Below are 18,842 nucleotides of genomic sequence, written 5' to 3'. Positions count from 1 at the left end.
TTTTAAATTATCAGGTATTTTATAAATGTTTCACTAACTTGTACAGACAGACAAAATTTAAATCTTTATATTTTTCTTGCATTATTTATAATTTTTCCGATATAAAAAATACGAATCTAAATTATTTTACAGTTATAGGGCATATCACAAATAGATAGATTCTATCCCATTAAATGTAAATATATTTTTTCCATAAACAATCTATAGTTATCTATATTTCTAAAATTATTAGGTGTTCTATTAAATGCTTCACTAACTTGCAGACTATTCAAAATTTAAATCTTTATAACTGTAGTTATATATCCAGTTTTAGGACCTCTAGTTCTCTATATAAAATGTTCATACTGGTTTGTTTATCATATTGAAACAATAATAATTTTATTTGGAATAATGTAAATTCAATCAAAGTCATTTCTGTCTCTGGCCCTTCTTATCAGCGTCTGAGAGTCTAAACCTGTCCATTCGCGAATATTCTTCAGCCATGAAGCCTGATGTCTGCCAGGACCACTAAAGTTGCAAAAGTCTGTATTTGTCCCAGATATGACGTTTTTCGAGTTTTTATTAATTCTATAAGTTTCCTGTCGGTGCCTATTATTTGCGTTACTTCTTCTTTACTGATATTAGCGGTCCAGAGGATTCTCAGCATCCTCCGAAAGATCCACATTTCAAAATTCTCTAAGCGCCTTAGTGAGTTCACCTTAAAGTCTATATCTTTTGTTACCCAACACCCCAGATAACATATCAGCAATAAATAACTCAGATGAAACAAAAATAATGCATTATGTACAATACGTTTAATTTTTTCTGATAAGTTTTATTTCCATTTTCTCTGAAAACCTTCTTTTAACTTTTTCTTCAAGAATACTTTGATCTCAGTTCTATCCAGAGTCAGTCTGAGTATTCTTACTAGAACTTCTTGAAGAACACCAGATATAGTCCAACATTTTTCTCTTGGATACTGTGTTTAGTAAAAAAAATATACTTTGTTTTTAATATTCACCGACTTCTTGGTTATGAATTGGTCTCAATTAGTTTCTTATAATCCTGTCCACTGTCCAACTTTATAGATTAAGTAACGCTCCACCTCTGCAGTTCTCAGTGCAAGTCTTGTTAACTTTCTTATAGATAAGGCATATAACAGGATTGTTCAAACATCTGGTAATCGCTTTCCTCTCCATATTCTCCTTATTAGTTTGCAAATCTTTCTTTGCAGTTCTCGTCTACGTATTTTAAATATGCTATAATTTCCTCCAATCTTATTTATTATTTATATAATCTTTTCATCTCGGTATCTGAAGGACCTACCTCATGCTCTACTTCCTGTTATTCCTAACTTGAAAGTATAACGATTGTTATGGTGAAAAGCTCACCGGAAAAGGATTTATGATGATATAGGTCACTTATAGATGATAGATCCTTATCTAAATCGCAACCAAATGACCTATTTATATAATTGTGAAACTTTTAGAAGTGTGTTCGATTAGAAACCGTTCCAAATTGTCTAACTAAAGACTAAAGTCGAAAATTCATTGGACGTTTTGTAGAAAATCCATTCGGAAAACTGCATTACAACATGATAGTATAGAAACCATCTATAAAATGTAAAACGTAACCTTCAAAAGGACTTTTCCGAAACTATAATCATATTATCTCGATCATGATTCAAATGTTTAGAAAATAATCCGGATCACGTTCAATTTTGTTCTGAAATGGGGTCATAACCATATGAAAGGATAGTTCTACCCTAGTATACAAGTAGGTTAATTCAATCAGATGACCTACTGTTTTATTTGGATATTTTAGAATTTTCTTTAGGGACCAAAATATAGACGAAAGAACATTTCTAACTGACACCTTGTAGAACACATCTGTGTATTTATTTTTGGCGACCGGGTTCTATTTCTAACAACAGTTTCATTAAAATTAGGTCACCGATTAAATAAGTATTTGTATTCGTAATATCAAATAGTTCTAGTTTTCTCATTTATCTAGATAGGATGGGGTCAATGTTAAACATCAAGGAGCATCAAAAAATTTTGGGTTATTGCTTCATAATAATTTTCTATGTTAATGTTTATCCGTTTTTCAAACTTTATTTTGAAAAATGTGGCTCAATTTTTTAATATAATTTAAATTTGCATTGTAATTAAAGTAATAGATCTCATGTGATAGCCTTGTACACTTTCAATTTTTTGGACAGTCCACAAAAGAATTTTCTATTGATAGCTATGATCACCACACGTATATCACGACATGTCGATGCCGCAGAGAATAAAATCGATAAACAGAAAGCAACCAACGCAGTTGAAGAAATGTCTTACTGTAACATCACGTAAAGACGATTTAAAAAAATTTACTAGACAACTAATTGTGAATATGAAGCAATGACTGAGCAGTTGACACTGTTCATTAACATAATTTTAAAACACAAAAAAGTGCCAGAAGAATGGAAAACAAGTATACTAATTCCACTGTTTAAAAAAGGTGACAGAAAAGAACCGGAAAACCATAGAAGAATCAATCTACTACTCTAAAAATGACAACCAAAATTTTAATCCAACTAATAAATCAAAGAATATCTTTTGAGGACGAACAAGGTTTTAAAAGTGGGAGATCATGCACAGACGCAGTATTTGTAACTAGACAAATCACAGAGAAAGCTTTAGAATATAATCGACCGGCGTTCATTTGCTTAATTTACTTGACAGAAGCGTATGACAGAGTTAGATTAAAAGACTCGGTTCACCTTTTATACAATATACAAATAACGTTAGACATCATCAAAACAATAGATGGACAACTTACAGGGGAAATAAACATAAGCACGGGTATAAGACAGGGAGATTCCTTAAGCCTCCTACTTTTTACTCTCATAATGGATGAAATATTGAAGCCAGTGAAAAGAAGGAAAGGAAATAAGATGGGAAATAGAGAAATAAAATTCTCTGCTATGCAGATGATGGTATCCTCATAGTAAAAAGTGAAGACGACCTACAAAGATTGGTTCACAAGTTTAACATACCAGCAAAGAAGCTAAACATGGTAATTTCATCCCAAAAACAAAAACACTGGTCATTAGCAAAGAACCGATTAGATGTAAGATAGAAATTAACGGTACCAGCAGTGAACATATTATGGAAACTAACTACTTAGGCACACTCTCAAGCTATGGAGATGTAAAATCAGAAGTAAAAATACTTGCCTCAATAATACAATATGGAGAAACATACATATTACATCGGAATCTAAGACTAGAATTTACAAAGTTGTTATAAGACCAATAATGACATACACATCAGAAACGTGACCGGACACGTCCAAAACACAAAGAATGCTGGAAATAGCTGAGATGAGAATACTGAGGATAATCACGGGGAACACCAGGGAACACACTGAGAGATCGAGTAAGTAGCGACTACATTAGAACAACATGTAATGTGGAGAAGATTAACGAGTGGTTGTTGAATAGAAAAAAAGAATGGAACAACCATATAAGTAGAATGACAGATGATAAGATAGTAAAGATCGCAACAGACAAATCGCCAAATAATATAACTTAAAAGCACAACAAAAGAAATAAGCAGATAGCAGAATTGCTATAAAAAAGATAGAAGAAGAAGAACAATTGTGAAACGTGAAAATACGAGGGTGACGCTACATATACATCAATGGGCTTCTGAAATCGAAGCTTCCACAACTAAAAAGTCGTATTTTGGATAAATTTCAAAAAATTTCCTGAATTATTCCATCTATGTCATCCTACATCATATAACATCAGCCACATAAATTTTTCTTTACGGTAAACAAGAATCAGAAATTACAAAAGGCCAATACAGGGAAACAGGGCGAAGAAGGAAGGAGAAAAGTCACTATACACAGCTTTCAAACGATCTTTGATTTTTTTGTGCGATTTCCTGTCAAAACCAAGACTAGAATCACCATTTCATATTGTTTTCCTGCTATCCTCTTCCATACGGAGACAAAATAAAACTACAAATCCGATATGGCTAAAATTTCTAAAGTAGCCGTCTACACAATAGTAAATTGCCTCTTTCTTCCTTCAGACGCGTCAAGCGGTGAGGCTAAGTATTTATCGAACTACCCTGAAAAGATGAAATAACCTGTGAATATACGAGGGTTGTTTTTTTTTTTAATCTCCTATCACACAGTATGATAGCCAAATAATACGGCAGGTGGTGGACGACTGAGCATCTTCTCCGATCGAACACTCTGTTAATGGCGATTCCAACGGGTCATTTCCCATTGAGTCACATAAAGTATAATATGTGAGCTGTTATCAATAAATTTATAGAAAAATGAGTCCAGTGTATGTTAATACTTTTATGAGGATGGCGTTGTTCGTGAATTGTGTCAAAAATTTAAAGATGGCCAACAGATTTTCATGATGAAGCGGGTCAAGAACGCTAGTCAGTCGCTTCCTAACCTAACTTTAAGGAGTTAACCAAACGATTAGGGAAGTTAGAAGGTTCACAATAAGTTAATTATCGATGCTCTGTACTCTATCGCTACTAAACGTTTGGAGTACAAAAAGGTTTGCGCTTACTGGGACCCAACTATGTTGATTTACAATCACAAAACTCGTCGAATCAACGAACCTTAACAACCGTAAGATAATGGCTATTATATTTTGGGATCAAAAATATGAGTTGCTTGTGGAGTTTCTGCAGCCTTGAAAAACAATTTACGAAGATTTATATTGTGAAACTTTGCGAGGCTTACGGAGAGCTATTGGAAATAAACAAAGAAGTATGCTGACTTTTGGGATTGTTCTAATCTACGACAAACATTCTCCATACAATCCTGACCTAGCACCGAGTGATTCTCATAATTTTCCTGAAATGAAGGCTCGGAGGCACTTCTAAAGAAACCATCTCAATTTACTTCCAATTATTGATGGTTACCATTTATGAAAACGGTGTTGTAATTATTCACAAATATAAATAAATGTCTTAATTGTCAAGGTGATTATGTAGACAAATAAATTGTATTGTACCTTACTTTTGGTGATAGAATCTTTTTAGTATATTCACCCGTCTTTTCCTATATTAATTTTGACATCAACTCCTTTGAGCCTATCGAATTTGAACCGCTTTATAATAATTATAAATTGAAAAATATTCACATGCATAATAGAATTTATAAAAAAAATGTAACATAATTACGTAGTAATAAATACATTTTCTGAAATGTAGATGATTCAAATGTTTGGAACTGAAATAAATATTTCCCGCATTTCGCTGTGTTACTTCGATCCCCTCGGTTATTTTGGCACAATTCGAGAGGTCAAAAATTTAAAAATAGTCGAACTGAAACGCAGCAGTTTTAAACAGTGAGAGATTTCTCACAAAAAATATTGCATGTATATCAAATATTAATGTTATATTTTTATTTTCAGGCTTTTAACTGATTTAAAAGTAAAACGTGAAAATATTGAAGAAGACTTAAAGGAAATAGAGAAGGTATTGAGAGACATAAAGAACTATAAAACTAGTCTAACTAACCTTAAACAAGAAGTAGAGAAATTCTACGTTTTTGACGCCAACATCGAAAAAACTCAGGAAGACTTAACCCAACTTCAAACTAAAGTTAATAGCGAAATCGAAGATACTAAAGACTTTTCTAGTAATATTATTAAAAAATATACAAACTTACAAAACTTAGTACCTTCCGACGTAGCACAAGAACTGAATCAATTAGAGTTACTAGCAGAGTCTATATCCAACGCAATGGAAGAAAAAGATAGAGAATTCAAAAAAGCTAGAACCACAAGAACTGATTTTAACAATGACGTTGATGAAATACAATCTTGGATTAAAGATGCCGAATTGCAAATTCAAGATAGATCCATCGAACCTCAAATTTTGCATGACAATCTCCAAAGAATTCAATCTGACTTTAGTAGTACCAACGATCGGTTAGACAAACTTACAAGAAATGGAAGATTGATCATTCAAAAGACTAGAGACAACGAAGAAAAAGAAATAACCCAATCTACTATTAATGCTTTGACTGAACAATTATCCCAATTGAAATCTTTGTTAGATGAAAGAAAACAACAAGTTGGTGAAACTTTGGATGCATGGCAACGATTCTTAACATTATACCAAGCTGTGATGCAATGGGTTGCCGAGAAAAAAGTATTCCTCAAGGATCAGTTATATCTGAGTACTCTAATTGAAGCTAAACAAAAGTTACATGAATATTCGGTAAGTTTCTGTATATATGAATATATTTTTCAATAAATTATCTTTATCTTTGTCTTGGTATACTTAAATGAGCAGGAAGTTTGTTTATGGAAAACGTTTCCGATTAAATATTTTGACGAGGACCGAATTTAGGTCGAAAAGTCAGAAATTTTTTCTATGGAAAATGAACTTTATTTTCAAAAATGAAACCAAAATCATTGAACTGTTTTTTATTGGATATTTTTAAGTATCTTTATCGTATCGGGGCATGCAGATAGTGAAATTTACTTCGCACGTTGTTAATTTTCCAAAAGGGCCGAATACATTTCCAATCACCCTATATTTGTTGAATCATAAAAATATATTTGACACGAAAAACATTAATATTAGTAAATGATTGTAAATATAAACTACGTCTCAACTAACTTGTATAAAACACTGTTTCATTTTGCGTGAGACATTGGAATCAATATATTTGAAGTTGCACGCTATCTTTAGTGCCAAGTGAATATTTCTAGATAATATTTATAATAACGATTTAAAACTCTTGCCGCAACTATCGCTATCCATATTATAAAAAAAATCTTGTTTTGTATTTATTTTTGGGTTTAACATTAGTTTTGATCACGCAAATTATCATGAGAAGTATTTTACACCATATTTTATTTAGGATAACCAGGATTCTTACAGAAAAACATACAATGTAAAGAACATTCAGTACGAGGATGGTACCAGAAGTAACTGGCCTTACCTAGGGGTGGCGGTAGTTGTTTGAAAAGTACCACTGTATTAGAAAGTACACAATCTATACAGCATATGTTTAAAGTTTGAAGACGCTATGTTTTTTAGTATTTGTTTGGCAGCCATTAATAGTGACAGTTTTCAGTGAATTTATAAATATGGAAAAAATTGGTTATCTTTATGTGATACAATACTTTTATTTGAACCAGACTGCTTCCTCGTAATCAACAGTGAAGTGTGTTTAACAGTGTTTCACAGAAATAAAACCGTATCATAACCATGGATGAAAACGTTTTTGTAGCAGTTCCGAAACGAAACAAATACTTTAATAACAAGATGATGATAGGAGTGTTGAAAACAAAACTGAAGTCTCAATTTACGAACCAAAAAACTCAAGAAGACTTAACCCAACTTAAAACCAAAGTTAATATCGAAATTGAACGTACTATAGATTTTTCTAGTAATATTATCAAAAAATATACAAATTTACAAAACTTATCACCTTCCGATGTAACACAGGAATTGAATCAATTAGAGTTACTAGCAGAATCTATATCCAATGCAATGGAAGAAAAATATAGAGAATTCAAGAAAGATAGGACCGCAAGAACTGATTTTAACAATTACGTTGATGAAATACAAACTTGGATTAAAGATGCCGAATTGCAAATTCAAGATAGATCCATCGAACCTCAAATTTTGCATGATAATCTTCAAAGAATTCAATCTGACTTACAAGAAATGGAAGATTGATCATTCAAAAGACTAGAGACAACGGAGAAAAAGAAATAACCCAATCTACTATTAATATTTTGACTGAACAGTTATCGCAATTGAAATCTTTGTTACTCTAACTGAAGCTAAATTACATCAATATTATTTGTTGTTTTGAATGAAAGGCGCATCGCCTAATTTTTTATTTCTTTCTCATCTGAATTGTATCAAACTCTTCATCGTTCCTTTTTAAATATCAAAATTTCACTTACAAATGTTATTGTATATTTATTGCTATATAGATCTTCACTTTCACTTCCATATCCTTACCTCTGTTTCCCAGTATAGTCATATTAAGTCCCTATTTATTATTTCTGTCTGTATCATTTTTTACTCTATCAATATAATAGGTAGTCATACATACATAGCTACTGTATCTCGTCTTTGCATTTTATTTCATTTGTATTTGGATCCTTATTTCTAGCATTAGCTATCAATAGCACATAATTTGAATATGGTAAGAAATGAATTTTTACCTGTTCCACATAGTTAATGTTCGTGTTTAACTGCCTAGTTTTGTTTTTTATTCATTCAAACTATTCCTTTGTTCATTAATATATCTTTCGATTTAATTTCTTCAATTTCTACTTTCTGCAGCACCAAATATTTGTTCTCTGCATATTTCACAATTCTGCTCTTTTTCTTTTGGACCCAGCCATTTTTTCAATTTTGAAGCTACGCTATCTCGTTCAATTTTTTTCTGTCTTTATTTTATTCGTTGATTCTCATACTTCTTCTCTATCTATTTCGTACCATTCCTTGATCTTCTCTTCTCTTTGTCTTCCTATTTTAAAGTATTAAATTTGTCCACGTCATATTCCTGTTTTTTCTCTTTCTGTCTTTCCTCCCAATCTTCTTATTTGGATTAAGAATTTTCGAGAAAATATATTTCTATTAACTAATCAACAAAACTTTTTCTCTCCGCCATTCAATTTCTTTGCGGCATTTAATAGATCTTGAGGCTGTTAATTGTTCGAGGAGTCCAAATAATTGAGATATTTCATTTGACGTTTCCACGCTGTTTCTTTTCTGTTTCTTCTTCGTCCGTAATCATTTGTATATTTTTCAGAACGCCGCAAAGAGCTGCAAAAGCGCTACCAAAAATTTGAGTGATATGGCTAAAGAACTAGAAAATATTGGTGACGTAACTAGTGTGGGAGACCTTCCACAAAAAATGGAAGAAGCTGAAGAAGCTAAAGCCGAAGTTGAAGCGACCATATTAAAAAGGGTAAATAAAATGATGAATTATGGTTTGTATTGCTCTAGAATTTCTTATCCATTTTTGTTTATTTTTAGAACGGATTGTTACAAGAAACCTCTGAAGAGTGGGAGCAATGCGAGAAGAAGATTAAAGACGTGAAAGGCTGGATAGAAAAAACAAAAACCGCTCTCGATTCTTCACAGAATAAGAAAAAACCATTAAGAGATCAGCATGGATTAAGAGAAAAAATGTTGGCCGACATACATATCCAGAAAACAAAGATTTCTTTATCCGTTGAGAAATTACAGGTAAAAGTATCAAAAATATTATTCTTATTCAAACATTACATTCAATACAGATTTTTCTATCTCCCTATCCATCATTCCAAATTATATTGAGTTTTTAAAAATATAGAAATTATTACATCAGTCAAAATATTAACAAGCAATGAGGACCGGAGATAATAATCTAATTTCAAATAATATTTATTTAATTGATACAAAATTAAAACAATTAAATTAATTAAATTAAATTAAATTAATTAAATTAAAACTATTTTTTGCTTATTTGAAGTGACTATCTTCAGAGATTCTTAATAGCAGAGCACACATCTGTCCTTGCCGGGCTTGTAGAAGGATTTGTCTTTTGCTTCAAAATCGTTTTCAGTTACAGCAAGTGTTTTTTTATTTTGTGCTGAATCTCTTACCAACGATCATTTTTTTGAGATCAGCGAATACCCAATAGTCATGGAGGGCCAAATCTGGACTATACGCTAGATAATTTAACCATCGTTGCCATCTACTTGTGAGAATCAGTGCATTATCTTGGTGAAACAGTGGTTTTTTATCGATATATGAGGCCGTTGTACCTTGATTTTTGCATCCAAAGGATCCAACAATTCTATGTAGTATTCGCTATTGATTATCTCTCTCTTCTTGAAATAGCAATGAACAATATTCCTTGCGCATCCCAAAATACTGAACCTCCAGCTGAATGTTGTGCCTTTGGATACTTCGGACGTAGTTCACTTAGTTGATTATCGTTTTGATTACGGAGTAAAGTGATTGATCCATTACGTGTAAACATGGCAAACACTGCTCTGAATTATCAACACGTTGTTTTTTTCGATCGACTGTGATTAAACAATTTGAAAAAATCTTTCACATGGTCAAATGTTCATGCATAATTGTGAACACATTGCTTTCTGATATCTTTATGGCCTCACGCTATCTCACGCAATTCCAATTTTATGAATAAATATAACCAATTTGTTGACCTTTTTGATGTTTTCTGGAGTAACCTCTTCAATTACAAGACCAGAACGTTCACCATCATCGGTGTCTGTACGATCAAGTACTACCAAGCAAAGTCCAGTAACAATTTTGGAGCCATTGCTCAGCTTGTACAGTATTTTCTTTTACTAAAAAGCGACGATAAATAAACAAGAGATTGTTTTGAATCCATTGTTTTGAAAATAACAAAAGAAGCTTCAATGGTTGTCACTTTTTTCCAACCAAGCGAAATGTCATAAAATTTTACACATAGTTTTTTGAATATTGGTACTTCGTACACGTCATATGGATTTGACAATGGCATCGCCATCTGTGTGTCAGTCCCACGACATATTGAGTGATGAGTATATGTATCATGGCACATCATCGCACATGACTGCGCGGTTTTCAGAAATTCAAATTTATTTAGGCAAATGCAGCATAGTTGGTGACTTCTATCCTATTAGGAGACTGAACTTACTTCGAGGTACTAATCATGAACTCAGTTTTATAATAGATTTTTTTCTACTCATTCAGTTCAGTAAATCTTGGGAAAGCTCCTGGTATTAATTAGTTCCACATCTCATTTTTAGCTTTCGTATTTAAACTTTTATTTCAATTCAAGGTAAATACTCGCACTTATATACTTATATTTAGTGGAACACTTCTAAATTTTTTCACTATGAGTGCAATAATTTTGATTATTGGAAATTTAAAAACGTTTACAAACATATATAAGGTCAATTGTTGATGTTTGTTTTTAATTTTAGGTTCATTTCCGTTCTGGCATAGAAAGCGACTCTAAAGTAACCGAGTCAGCTGAAGATTTACTTGTCGAACTCGATGAGCTCAACGAAGTAATAAAAACTCAAAGTTCCGAATTAGAAATGGCTATATCACAAGTGGACAATTACCAGCAAGAAGTACAACAATTACGACAACAGATAGTCCAAGTTGAACAACAACTGAGAACCACAATGGCTCCCAATTATTTACCCCATGATAGAGACCAAGCTATCCGCGACCAACAGGTGAGGACATTGTGATTTTGTTTGATTTTCAAAATTAACTCAAAAATAACTATTGTGTAGACTAGATGGGAGTGGCATGAACTGTTGTTTCATTTGGACGAAAAAAGTGACTGAAATTCATATAGTTAACGGCATAATGTCTTCATAAAGCCATAACTAACTAAAACATGAAAGTTGACAAGCTGAACTTACTTTCAATGGATTTGATTTGATTATAGAGTCATTGTGAAAAAGAAAAATAATTCCTGATGACTTTATTATAATTTCTTTTTTCTTTTCTCTCATATTAATTTACAAATGAACATTATTTTAGTATTAATATGAAATGAAATCACACGAAAAATATAGTCAAATGATTGTCCTTTATCCTGACACAAAACGAATCGAAACGTTAAAATAAAGGAGCCCTAGTGGGGATTCACTCACTCCGGATTAATATAAAAGGGGATACTTCCACCATGTTCAGTTTGCCCATCAAAATAGTGAACAAAAGTTATTGGGGAGGTAATGGGAAGACAGTCGAGGTCTAGTCAACAAGTTCTAAAACGTGGAAATAGAAATAAAGGTCCTGAAATTATGAGTGATACCTTAATTGATTGAGATTTACTTCTAGAAAAATATTTTCTACGGATTTTGATGAAGGTGAAAATTACAATTATTATTAACAAAATATGATGAAAAAAAAGTTAATATCTCAAAATGTACTAATATTAAGGAAATTTCGTTAAAAGTTAGTTATAATTTGAATTCAGCGCTGAAAAGTGGGCTGAGCCTTGGCTGCAACGCCGCTAAAGAGGGTGCATCGGATAACATAATTTCTTGAAGCTGAAAAAGAAAAAAATATGGTTTTATCCAAACAATGGAAAAATTTCTGTTTAAAAAAAATTTACGGATTTTTCGGATAGTTATACAATTGTTAACTAACAAATATTTCCTTAACCTCCTAACCAAGATCACACAAATTAATATTTTTTTATTATGAATTTTGCTGGTATATTTATAATAGAAAAATGGAATTTATAAAAAATGGCCATGTCATTGTATTGTTATTATTTTCACATCTAAAAATGATATAAATCATTATTGGTTGCCAATTTTTTTGTGAATTATTGAGAAATTTATTACTAATTAAAAATTAAAAAAAATAAAAATATTACTATTAAAAAATATTTTTCACTATCTTAATCTTTCTTTATTATTAATACATTTTGAATTATTAATAACGATAACAATTTTATACCTGTGCCAAAATGCAAAAAAACGTTTTTCTAGATATAGATCTCAATCGAATGAGCTATCGTTTAAAATTTCGGGACCTCTATCTCTAGTTTTCACGTTTTTGAAATAGTTTATCAGACTGCAGTATACAGAACGTGTGGAGCACAAGTTATCGAGCAGAATTGGAATTTTTATTATTTATAATTATTATTATTACATAAGAATTGAAAGTTTGTGGAGCAAGAAATTTACGTTGTCAATCACAATATTAACTTTTCTTTACTATCATATTTGCATAATTACAATTTACATCACGTTTGAAACCTTTGTATTATGTTAGATTGAGCTCATACCCTGAGTTGGATCCCGTACAGCCATATCGGCTTTAAAATTTTTAAAAATATTTGATAAAGAGGCAATGCTTCAGTGTTTCTAAACGTTATCTTGTCTGATCTGCTGAAATAAACATTAATTTACATTATGTTTTGCTCACCATGGTATATAACATAAGTTATGATCCGGAGGAATTAATCTACAACAAAAAAAATGTTTAATTTGATTAAAGGGTTGAAGAAAAAGTATTTTCCGTTCTGTTAATTTTACCCCTGCGTTGTTTATAAAAATAGAAACACTGTCATTTTATATTTTAGATCATAGTTTCAATATATGAATCATGAAAATACCACTAACATCCTTATTATCATCAAATATAAATTATCAAATATACAAACGACCTTCCAATGTGTAATACTTATGATGTACGAAATAAAAAAAATTACACATTAGCGTATCCAAACTTAAAGGTTCTTGTACATAAAACAATGTATTAGTTTGTTTTTTATATTTGCGTATCTTGATACGCCATTGGACAAATATGTATCCAGATCATGCCACGACCATCTTTTGCCAAAGTGCACTGCAGCTATAGTGAAGCGAAAGTTAGTAAAACATGAAAAAATCTCACGACTTACTATCAGTCTAATATATCATCGAAACGAATATTGAAACTAATGTATATTAGGTAAATTCCAGTGTATTTTCTGTGGAAACTTTCTACGTAATAAGTTAATTTATATTTACAATAATATAACTTCTTTATTTTTAATAGTATTAATTTGTAACGATGACTAAATATATTTGATAAAAAAAGTTATCATTCTAACATTAGCGAAAAAAATTTTCAGAAAACTTCGCATAACCTATAAATATTAGATATTTCAAACGTTAATTCTCTGATGAAATTTCCACGTAGCCAGATTTATTAATACATATGATTTATTCATTTATATCAGTTATTCCGAAACAGAATCGATCATAATAATCATAAATAATTACACCCTTATCCAAACTTTAAGAGAATTCCATCTGCTGTTATGATTGCGATCTTTAAGAAAAACACATTATGAGATCTTCCTGTGACTTATTCTAGTTGTTACTTGCAATATTTGTAACTTATTAATTCACATTGCTACCGAACTATAACTGTATTTTCCTAACTGATGCAGTTCACATCTAATGAATATTTGGTTCGTTAGCAAATCAAATTAAACCAATATAAATATGTATATGTTAATTATACTATATACCAACTAGAATAAATAATACGAGTACATTCCTTGTGCAAAATACTCGGACATTACTTTGAATAAGGAATTACGAAGAAGGTCCCAGAAGGACCTGGCCTGACCAGAAGATGGCGGTAGCTGCTTGAAAAATACCTGTACTGTATTAGGAAGCACACAATCTATACAGCATATGTTTCAAGTTTGGAAGACGCCACGTTGTTTAGTATTTATTTGGCAGCCATAAATAGTGAACGTTTTCAGTGAATTTGTAAACATGGAAAAAATTGGTCATCGTTATGTGATACTTTTATTTGAAAGGCATTAGTCCAACCAATATAAAAGCCAAACTCGATTCTACTCTGGGTGAGACTGCTCCTTCGTTATCAACAGTAAAATATTTGATAGCAGAATTCAAACTGCGAAGACCAGCATCGCAGTTGTCAACCAAATATGGTGACGACTGCAGAAATGTTGAAGAAAATCCACGAAGTGGTACTGTATGATCGTCAACTGAAAGTGTGCGAGCTATCAGATATAGTGAGCATTTTAAAAAGTTCGGGACACCACAAATTAACTGAAAATTTGGACATGTAAAACCTGGGCGCGTTTGCTAACAACAAAAACAGCGTCGTGAAGATATTTCCATCGAGTGTTTCACAGATATAAAGCCCAATTTTTTCGCCCTTTCATAACCATGAATGGAACGTGTGTCCATCACTTTAAACACGAAATAAAAGAACAAACAAAACAGTGGAATAAAAAGGAAAAACCGTCTCCAAAGATGGCAAAGACCGTTTCATCTGGAGGCGAGATCATGGCGTTGGTTTTTTGAGATACTCGTGGGATAATTTTCATTGATTATCTTTAAAAAGGAAAAACTATCAATGGCGAAAACGGCTGCATTTGGCTAAGAAGAAAGTATTGTTTCAGCAATACAATGCACAAGCTCACACATCCGTTATTGCAATGGCCCAAAATTGGTGAATTAAAGTTTGATTTGTACCTTATGTACCCCATTCGGCAGATTTAGCCCCCTCGGATTGTTTTCTATAGCAAGATTTGAAAAAATGATTCCGTGGCCAAAGACACTTGCTGGCTATTTTGAGAAACTAGATGATTCTCGTTATAAAAAGGATATCGAACTTACTGAACATAGCTGGGTAAAGTATATAGAGCTAAAAGAAGATTAAGTTGAAAAATAAATATATTTTTTTCCAAAATTTTAGTGCTTTCCGTGTTGGGTCAGGTACTTCCGGGAACATCCTCGTAAAGCGGAAAGTTCATGTCCAAAAGAAACGTGCAGAGCTTAACATATAGTTGAAAAAAATGTTTTGGTTACTTGTAAGAAATTCTACCCTATACAAGCAAATATTAAAACAGACAAGGATATATGGTAATGAGGGGATGCGTCAATCAAAGTAACTTTGATACAAAGATTTCAGAACAAAATATTAAAGAATACAGTCGACGGTCCTTGGTACAGCAGAAATAATGGTATCCATCGGAACTTTAGTGAAAACTATTACCAAATTTGCAATAAGAACAAAGACTTCACTAACACGTGAATGTTGATGCTTTCCAGCTCCTGGAAACATCGATTTAGTAAGAAGGAAGGAAGAAACGTTTGAGTTAATGAAAGAAAGTAAAAGAAAAAAGCAGAGTATAGTATATACACGTTAAATGTAGAAGGATATCAAAAACTAAGGTATATTAGCGAGTAGATTTCAGTTATTCAAGTCTCATGTACTACTTTGGGTGATATAAAAATTTATCATTGATCAAATTAGATAATAAGATCATAATATTATTGAAGGCACTGTAAGAACATTTTAATAGAGGAAAAAGACAGTGAACATCAGTGAATAACTTACAGACAGTATCCCAAGAATAATGACTATTTTGCAAACAAAATTATTACAACTTTTGTATGGACCATACTAACATATGGATGCAAATCTTTAAAAATACTAGAATATAAAAAGAAGATACTTTTAGTGATGGAAGTGTGAATAACATAGAAAAATGACGAGAATATCATTAACATACAAAAACATTTATGTTCTGATGATATATATTGAAGAATTAGAAAGAAACAATCAAGGGATATAAGCAAAACATGCGATAAAACTTTTTCGACAATATATTTGAAAAGAAAATGGTAACAAGATCAAAAGATGCCCAAGAGAATCATATTAAGAAGTATAATAAACTGTCCACCTTACAGTAAAATACATAAGTTAATATTTATAACTTCAGATTATAGATGATAATAATGAAGTGATATCCACAAATCTACAAGTCACAGAGAATATAAACTGAGATCAAAGAAGATCATTAAGAAGACTATACTACTGCTCTAAAGGTTGCTTGACATGATACAAGACAACGTGCAATTCAATGCAAGACGCAATATTACTGATCAAAAGAAAGCGCAGATTAAGTTCAGCTGATTGTTTCATGCAAGATCTCCACATGCGACATTATCGTTTGTTACCATGTTTATTGCAATTCTAGGGATAAATCTAATTAATTTTCTCTCAAATCAGCTGACTTTTGTAAAACTTAGCTTTATTTTCATTGTTAAGCTAGATACAAAATATTAAATGAAATTTGAGGTTAGGATTTTGATTAATACTCTTTTCTGACCATCACACTCCAAAAACAAAGTAGCTGAAGTTATAATTATTGCTAGTGATTCACTGATCACTTTTTTCTTGTTTATTTTACCTAGTTTTGTTATTTTCATTTTTTGCACTTTGTCTAGCCTTATGTCAAGCAGCCTTAAAGAGTTTAGATATCGTATTAATAACGACTTGGTAATTCGCCGTCTCTACATTATAGTGAAAATTGCATGAACAGTCATGGCATTTTCTCTTGGCTACAACTGTAGTGAGAAAAAATATGCGAAATTAAATATTCTCATCCCCACATACATAAATCTATCTGTCATAATGTATAATTTTTTTTGGATCAGAATCACCAGAATTGACATAAATAGTTTAGATGCCAACAAGAAACTCTAATAAAGTTATAAAACCATCTCAATGTAGAAAAAATTATTGAAGTTATATGATTGTTAATATTTTAACTTTTTGTTTCGAAATTACCACAACGTTTGTTGCCATAATTCCTAGGAAAAATTCCAAGAAAATTGTATAAAACAGTTTGGAAACATTTTGATGAAATTGTGAAAATTTGTGAAAATGACGTATCGGAGGTGGCCAAAACCGTTCATCAAGGTGTTTCCATTTCCCCCCCTCCTACCGGCGGCAGCGGGGATTGTGTTTGTTTTGGTTATCGGGCTCTCTATTATCCAGTGGCGCATACAATAATTGAATATTCTCAATGATTAATACAAAGTTATTTCTTATCAGATCATTATAATCTACCGTCAGTTTAAAAAATCTCACACGTGTTAACAAAAAAATCATCTCCTTGTATAAAATAGTATAAAAGCATTTTAATTTGTATTTGAATTGAATATTTATATCAAACAATTTATGACTCTCCTTATTTTAAATCTTGAATACTGGATTCTAGATTCATTATGTTATATAAAACGCTGTCGTTTTTATAGTTATTATACCATATTCAAAATAAGAAATAACTTCTTGATTAGATGAATTGATTTGCGCCACTACTTTTGGTTTACTATTTGCTTCATTTATTGCTTTTATGCTTTGACCATTCTCACCACATTGCTTGTAGTTGCCATATTTTGCTTGAGTTTCATCACATTTTTACCACTTGGTTTTGTGTTCACTCTCTACCTCATCACCTACACTAAATAAGACATATCCTAGAAACAAGTAGAAATAGAAATAAATAAAAACAGGTAAACAGGTATTTTGTGAGTAACTAATTTTCAATAGTGATGATCAGAGTGTGTCTAGCCTCATATTCAAATGCAGTATATTTGTTAAAACCTTTCGAGTTAAAACTTCAATACTTCAACATTAACAAATTATAAATTCATATATAAATAGATGTGAGATAGTTTTTAATAAATTTCAGTAAACAAAAACATACATAAAACATTTACGTTCTGATAAATATTTGAGGACAACTTTTTTATGCATATAATAATTAAAATAACACAATACAAAAAACAGTAACTTCGCAATCATTTATTTCATGAATTTATTTTTTCATTCTGACATTTAATGTGTAGTTACCATTTCATTCTTAAAAAATAAATATTTGATTTACTTATTATCTACATAGTGTAACTGAAAACATGTTGATTATTGACCCTCTGTTTCTAAAAACATACCTAAATATATATAATACGGAGGGCTCAGAAAATTTCCCACTTTTAAAATAGTCATGAAAAAAAAACACATTGTGTTCAAATTAATGTCTGTTTATAATACATAAAATGGAATATCATATTTTGCACATGACTTCCATCTCGTAGCTAATATTCCAGAAACCTGACTCTTAGGTTTACACAAACTCTTCGTTACTTAGCACCGTATATACGAGGTCTGACTATTAAATAATGAGACTGGTTATGAAAAAAGGTTTTTTCCATTGATCGAAGTAGTGCTGGAAGTCTTCTTTGGTGGGTGCTCTTCAGAGCTCTGCCGTTTTTTGCTTTACCGCTTCCATCGACTCAAATTGGGTCCCTTTAAAAGCAGATCTTTTTCTAACCTTTCAAGGAAATCTGATCAGACCCGTTGACGCAAAAACTTTTGGTCAGGAGTCAGATTTTTTGGCACCAACTTCGCACAATTTTGTTGATTTTGGTCTGTTTCCGAAGTTGAAACAGTCACAGGACGACCTGGGCGCTGGTCATCTTCAGTGCTCTCTCGGCACTCACTAAAGCGCTTACA

The 18,842-nt window shown here is 31.6% G+C and overlaps 1 protein-coding gene and 1 long non-coding RNA gene across 5 annotated transcripts in view; one reads left to right on the top strand and one right to left on the bottom strand.

Annotated features, from left to right (window-relative positions):
- The window catches only part of LOC130448464 (muscle-specific protein 300 kDa), a 289,850-nt gene that overhangs the window by 162,900 nt on the left and 108,108 nt on the right, over positions 1–18,842 (top strand). For all 4 annotated transcript variants that reach the window (XM_056785865.1, XM_056785867.1, XM_056785866.1 and 1 more), the window contains 4 exons: positions 5,417–6,227; positions 8,791–8,949; positions 9,018–9,230; positions 10,964–11,224. In XM_056785865.1, the coding sequence (XP_056641843.1) occupies positions 5,417–6,227; positions 8,791–8,949; positions 9,018–9,230; positions 10,964–11,224 (1,444 nt within the window). The remainder of the gene's footprint in view (positions 1–5,416; positions 6,228–8,790; positions 8,950–9,017; positions 9,231–10,963; positions 11,225–18,842) is intronic.
- LOC130448469 (uncharacterized) lies at positions 12,014–17,889 on the bottom strand. Its single transcript, XR_008910335.1, has 3 exons — positions 17,702–17,889; positions 12,936–12,974; positions 12,014–12,049 (listed from the first exon to the last, which is right to left on the bottom strand). It is a non-coding gene; the product is annotated as an uncharacterized LOC130448469 (long non-coding RNA).

The sequence above is a fragment of the Diorhabda sublineata genome, chromosome 8 (genome assembly GCF_026230105.1).
Source record: "Diorhabda sublineata isolate icDioSubl1.1 chromosome 8, icDioSubl1.1, whole genome shotgun sequence".
Lineage (NCBI taxonomy): Eukaryota > Metazoa > Arthropoda > Insecta > Coleoptera > Chrysomelidae > Diorhabda > Diorhabda sublineata.
The sequence above is the reverse complement of the archived record's forward strand: the minus strand, read 5'-3'. Positions and strand labels throughout refer to the sequence as shown.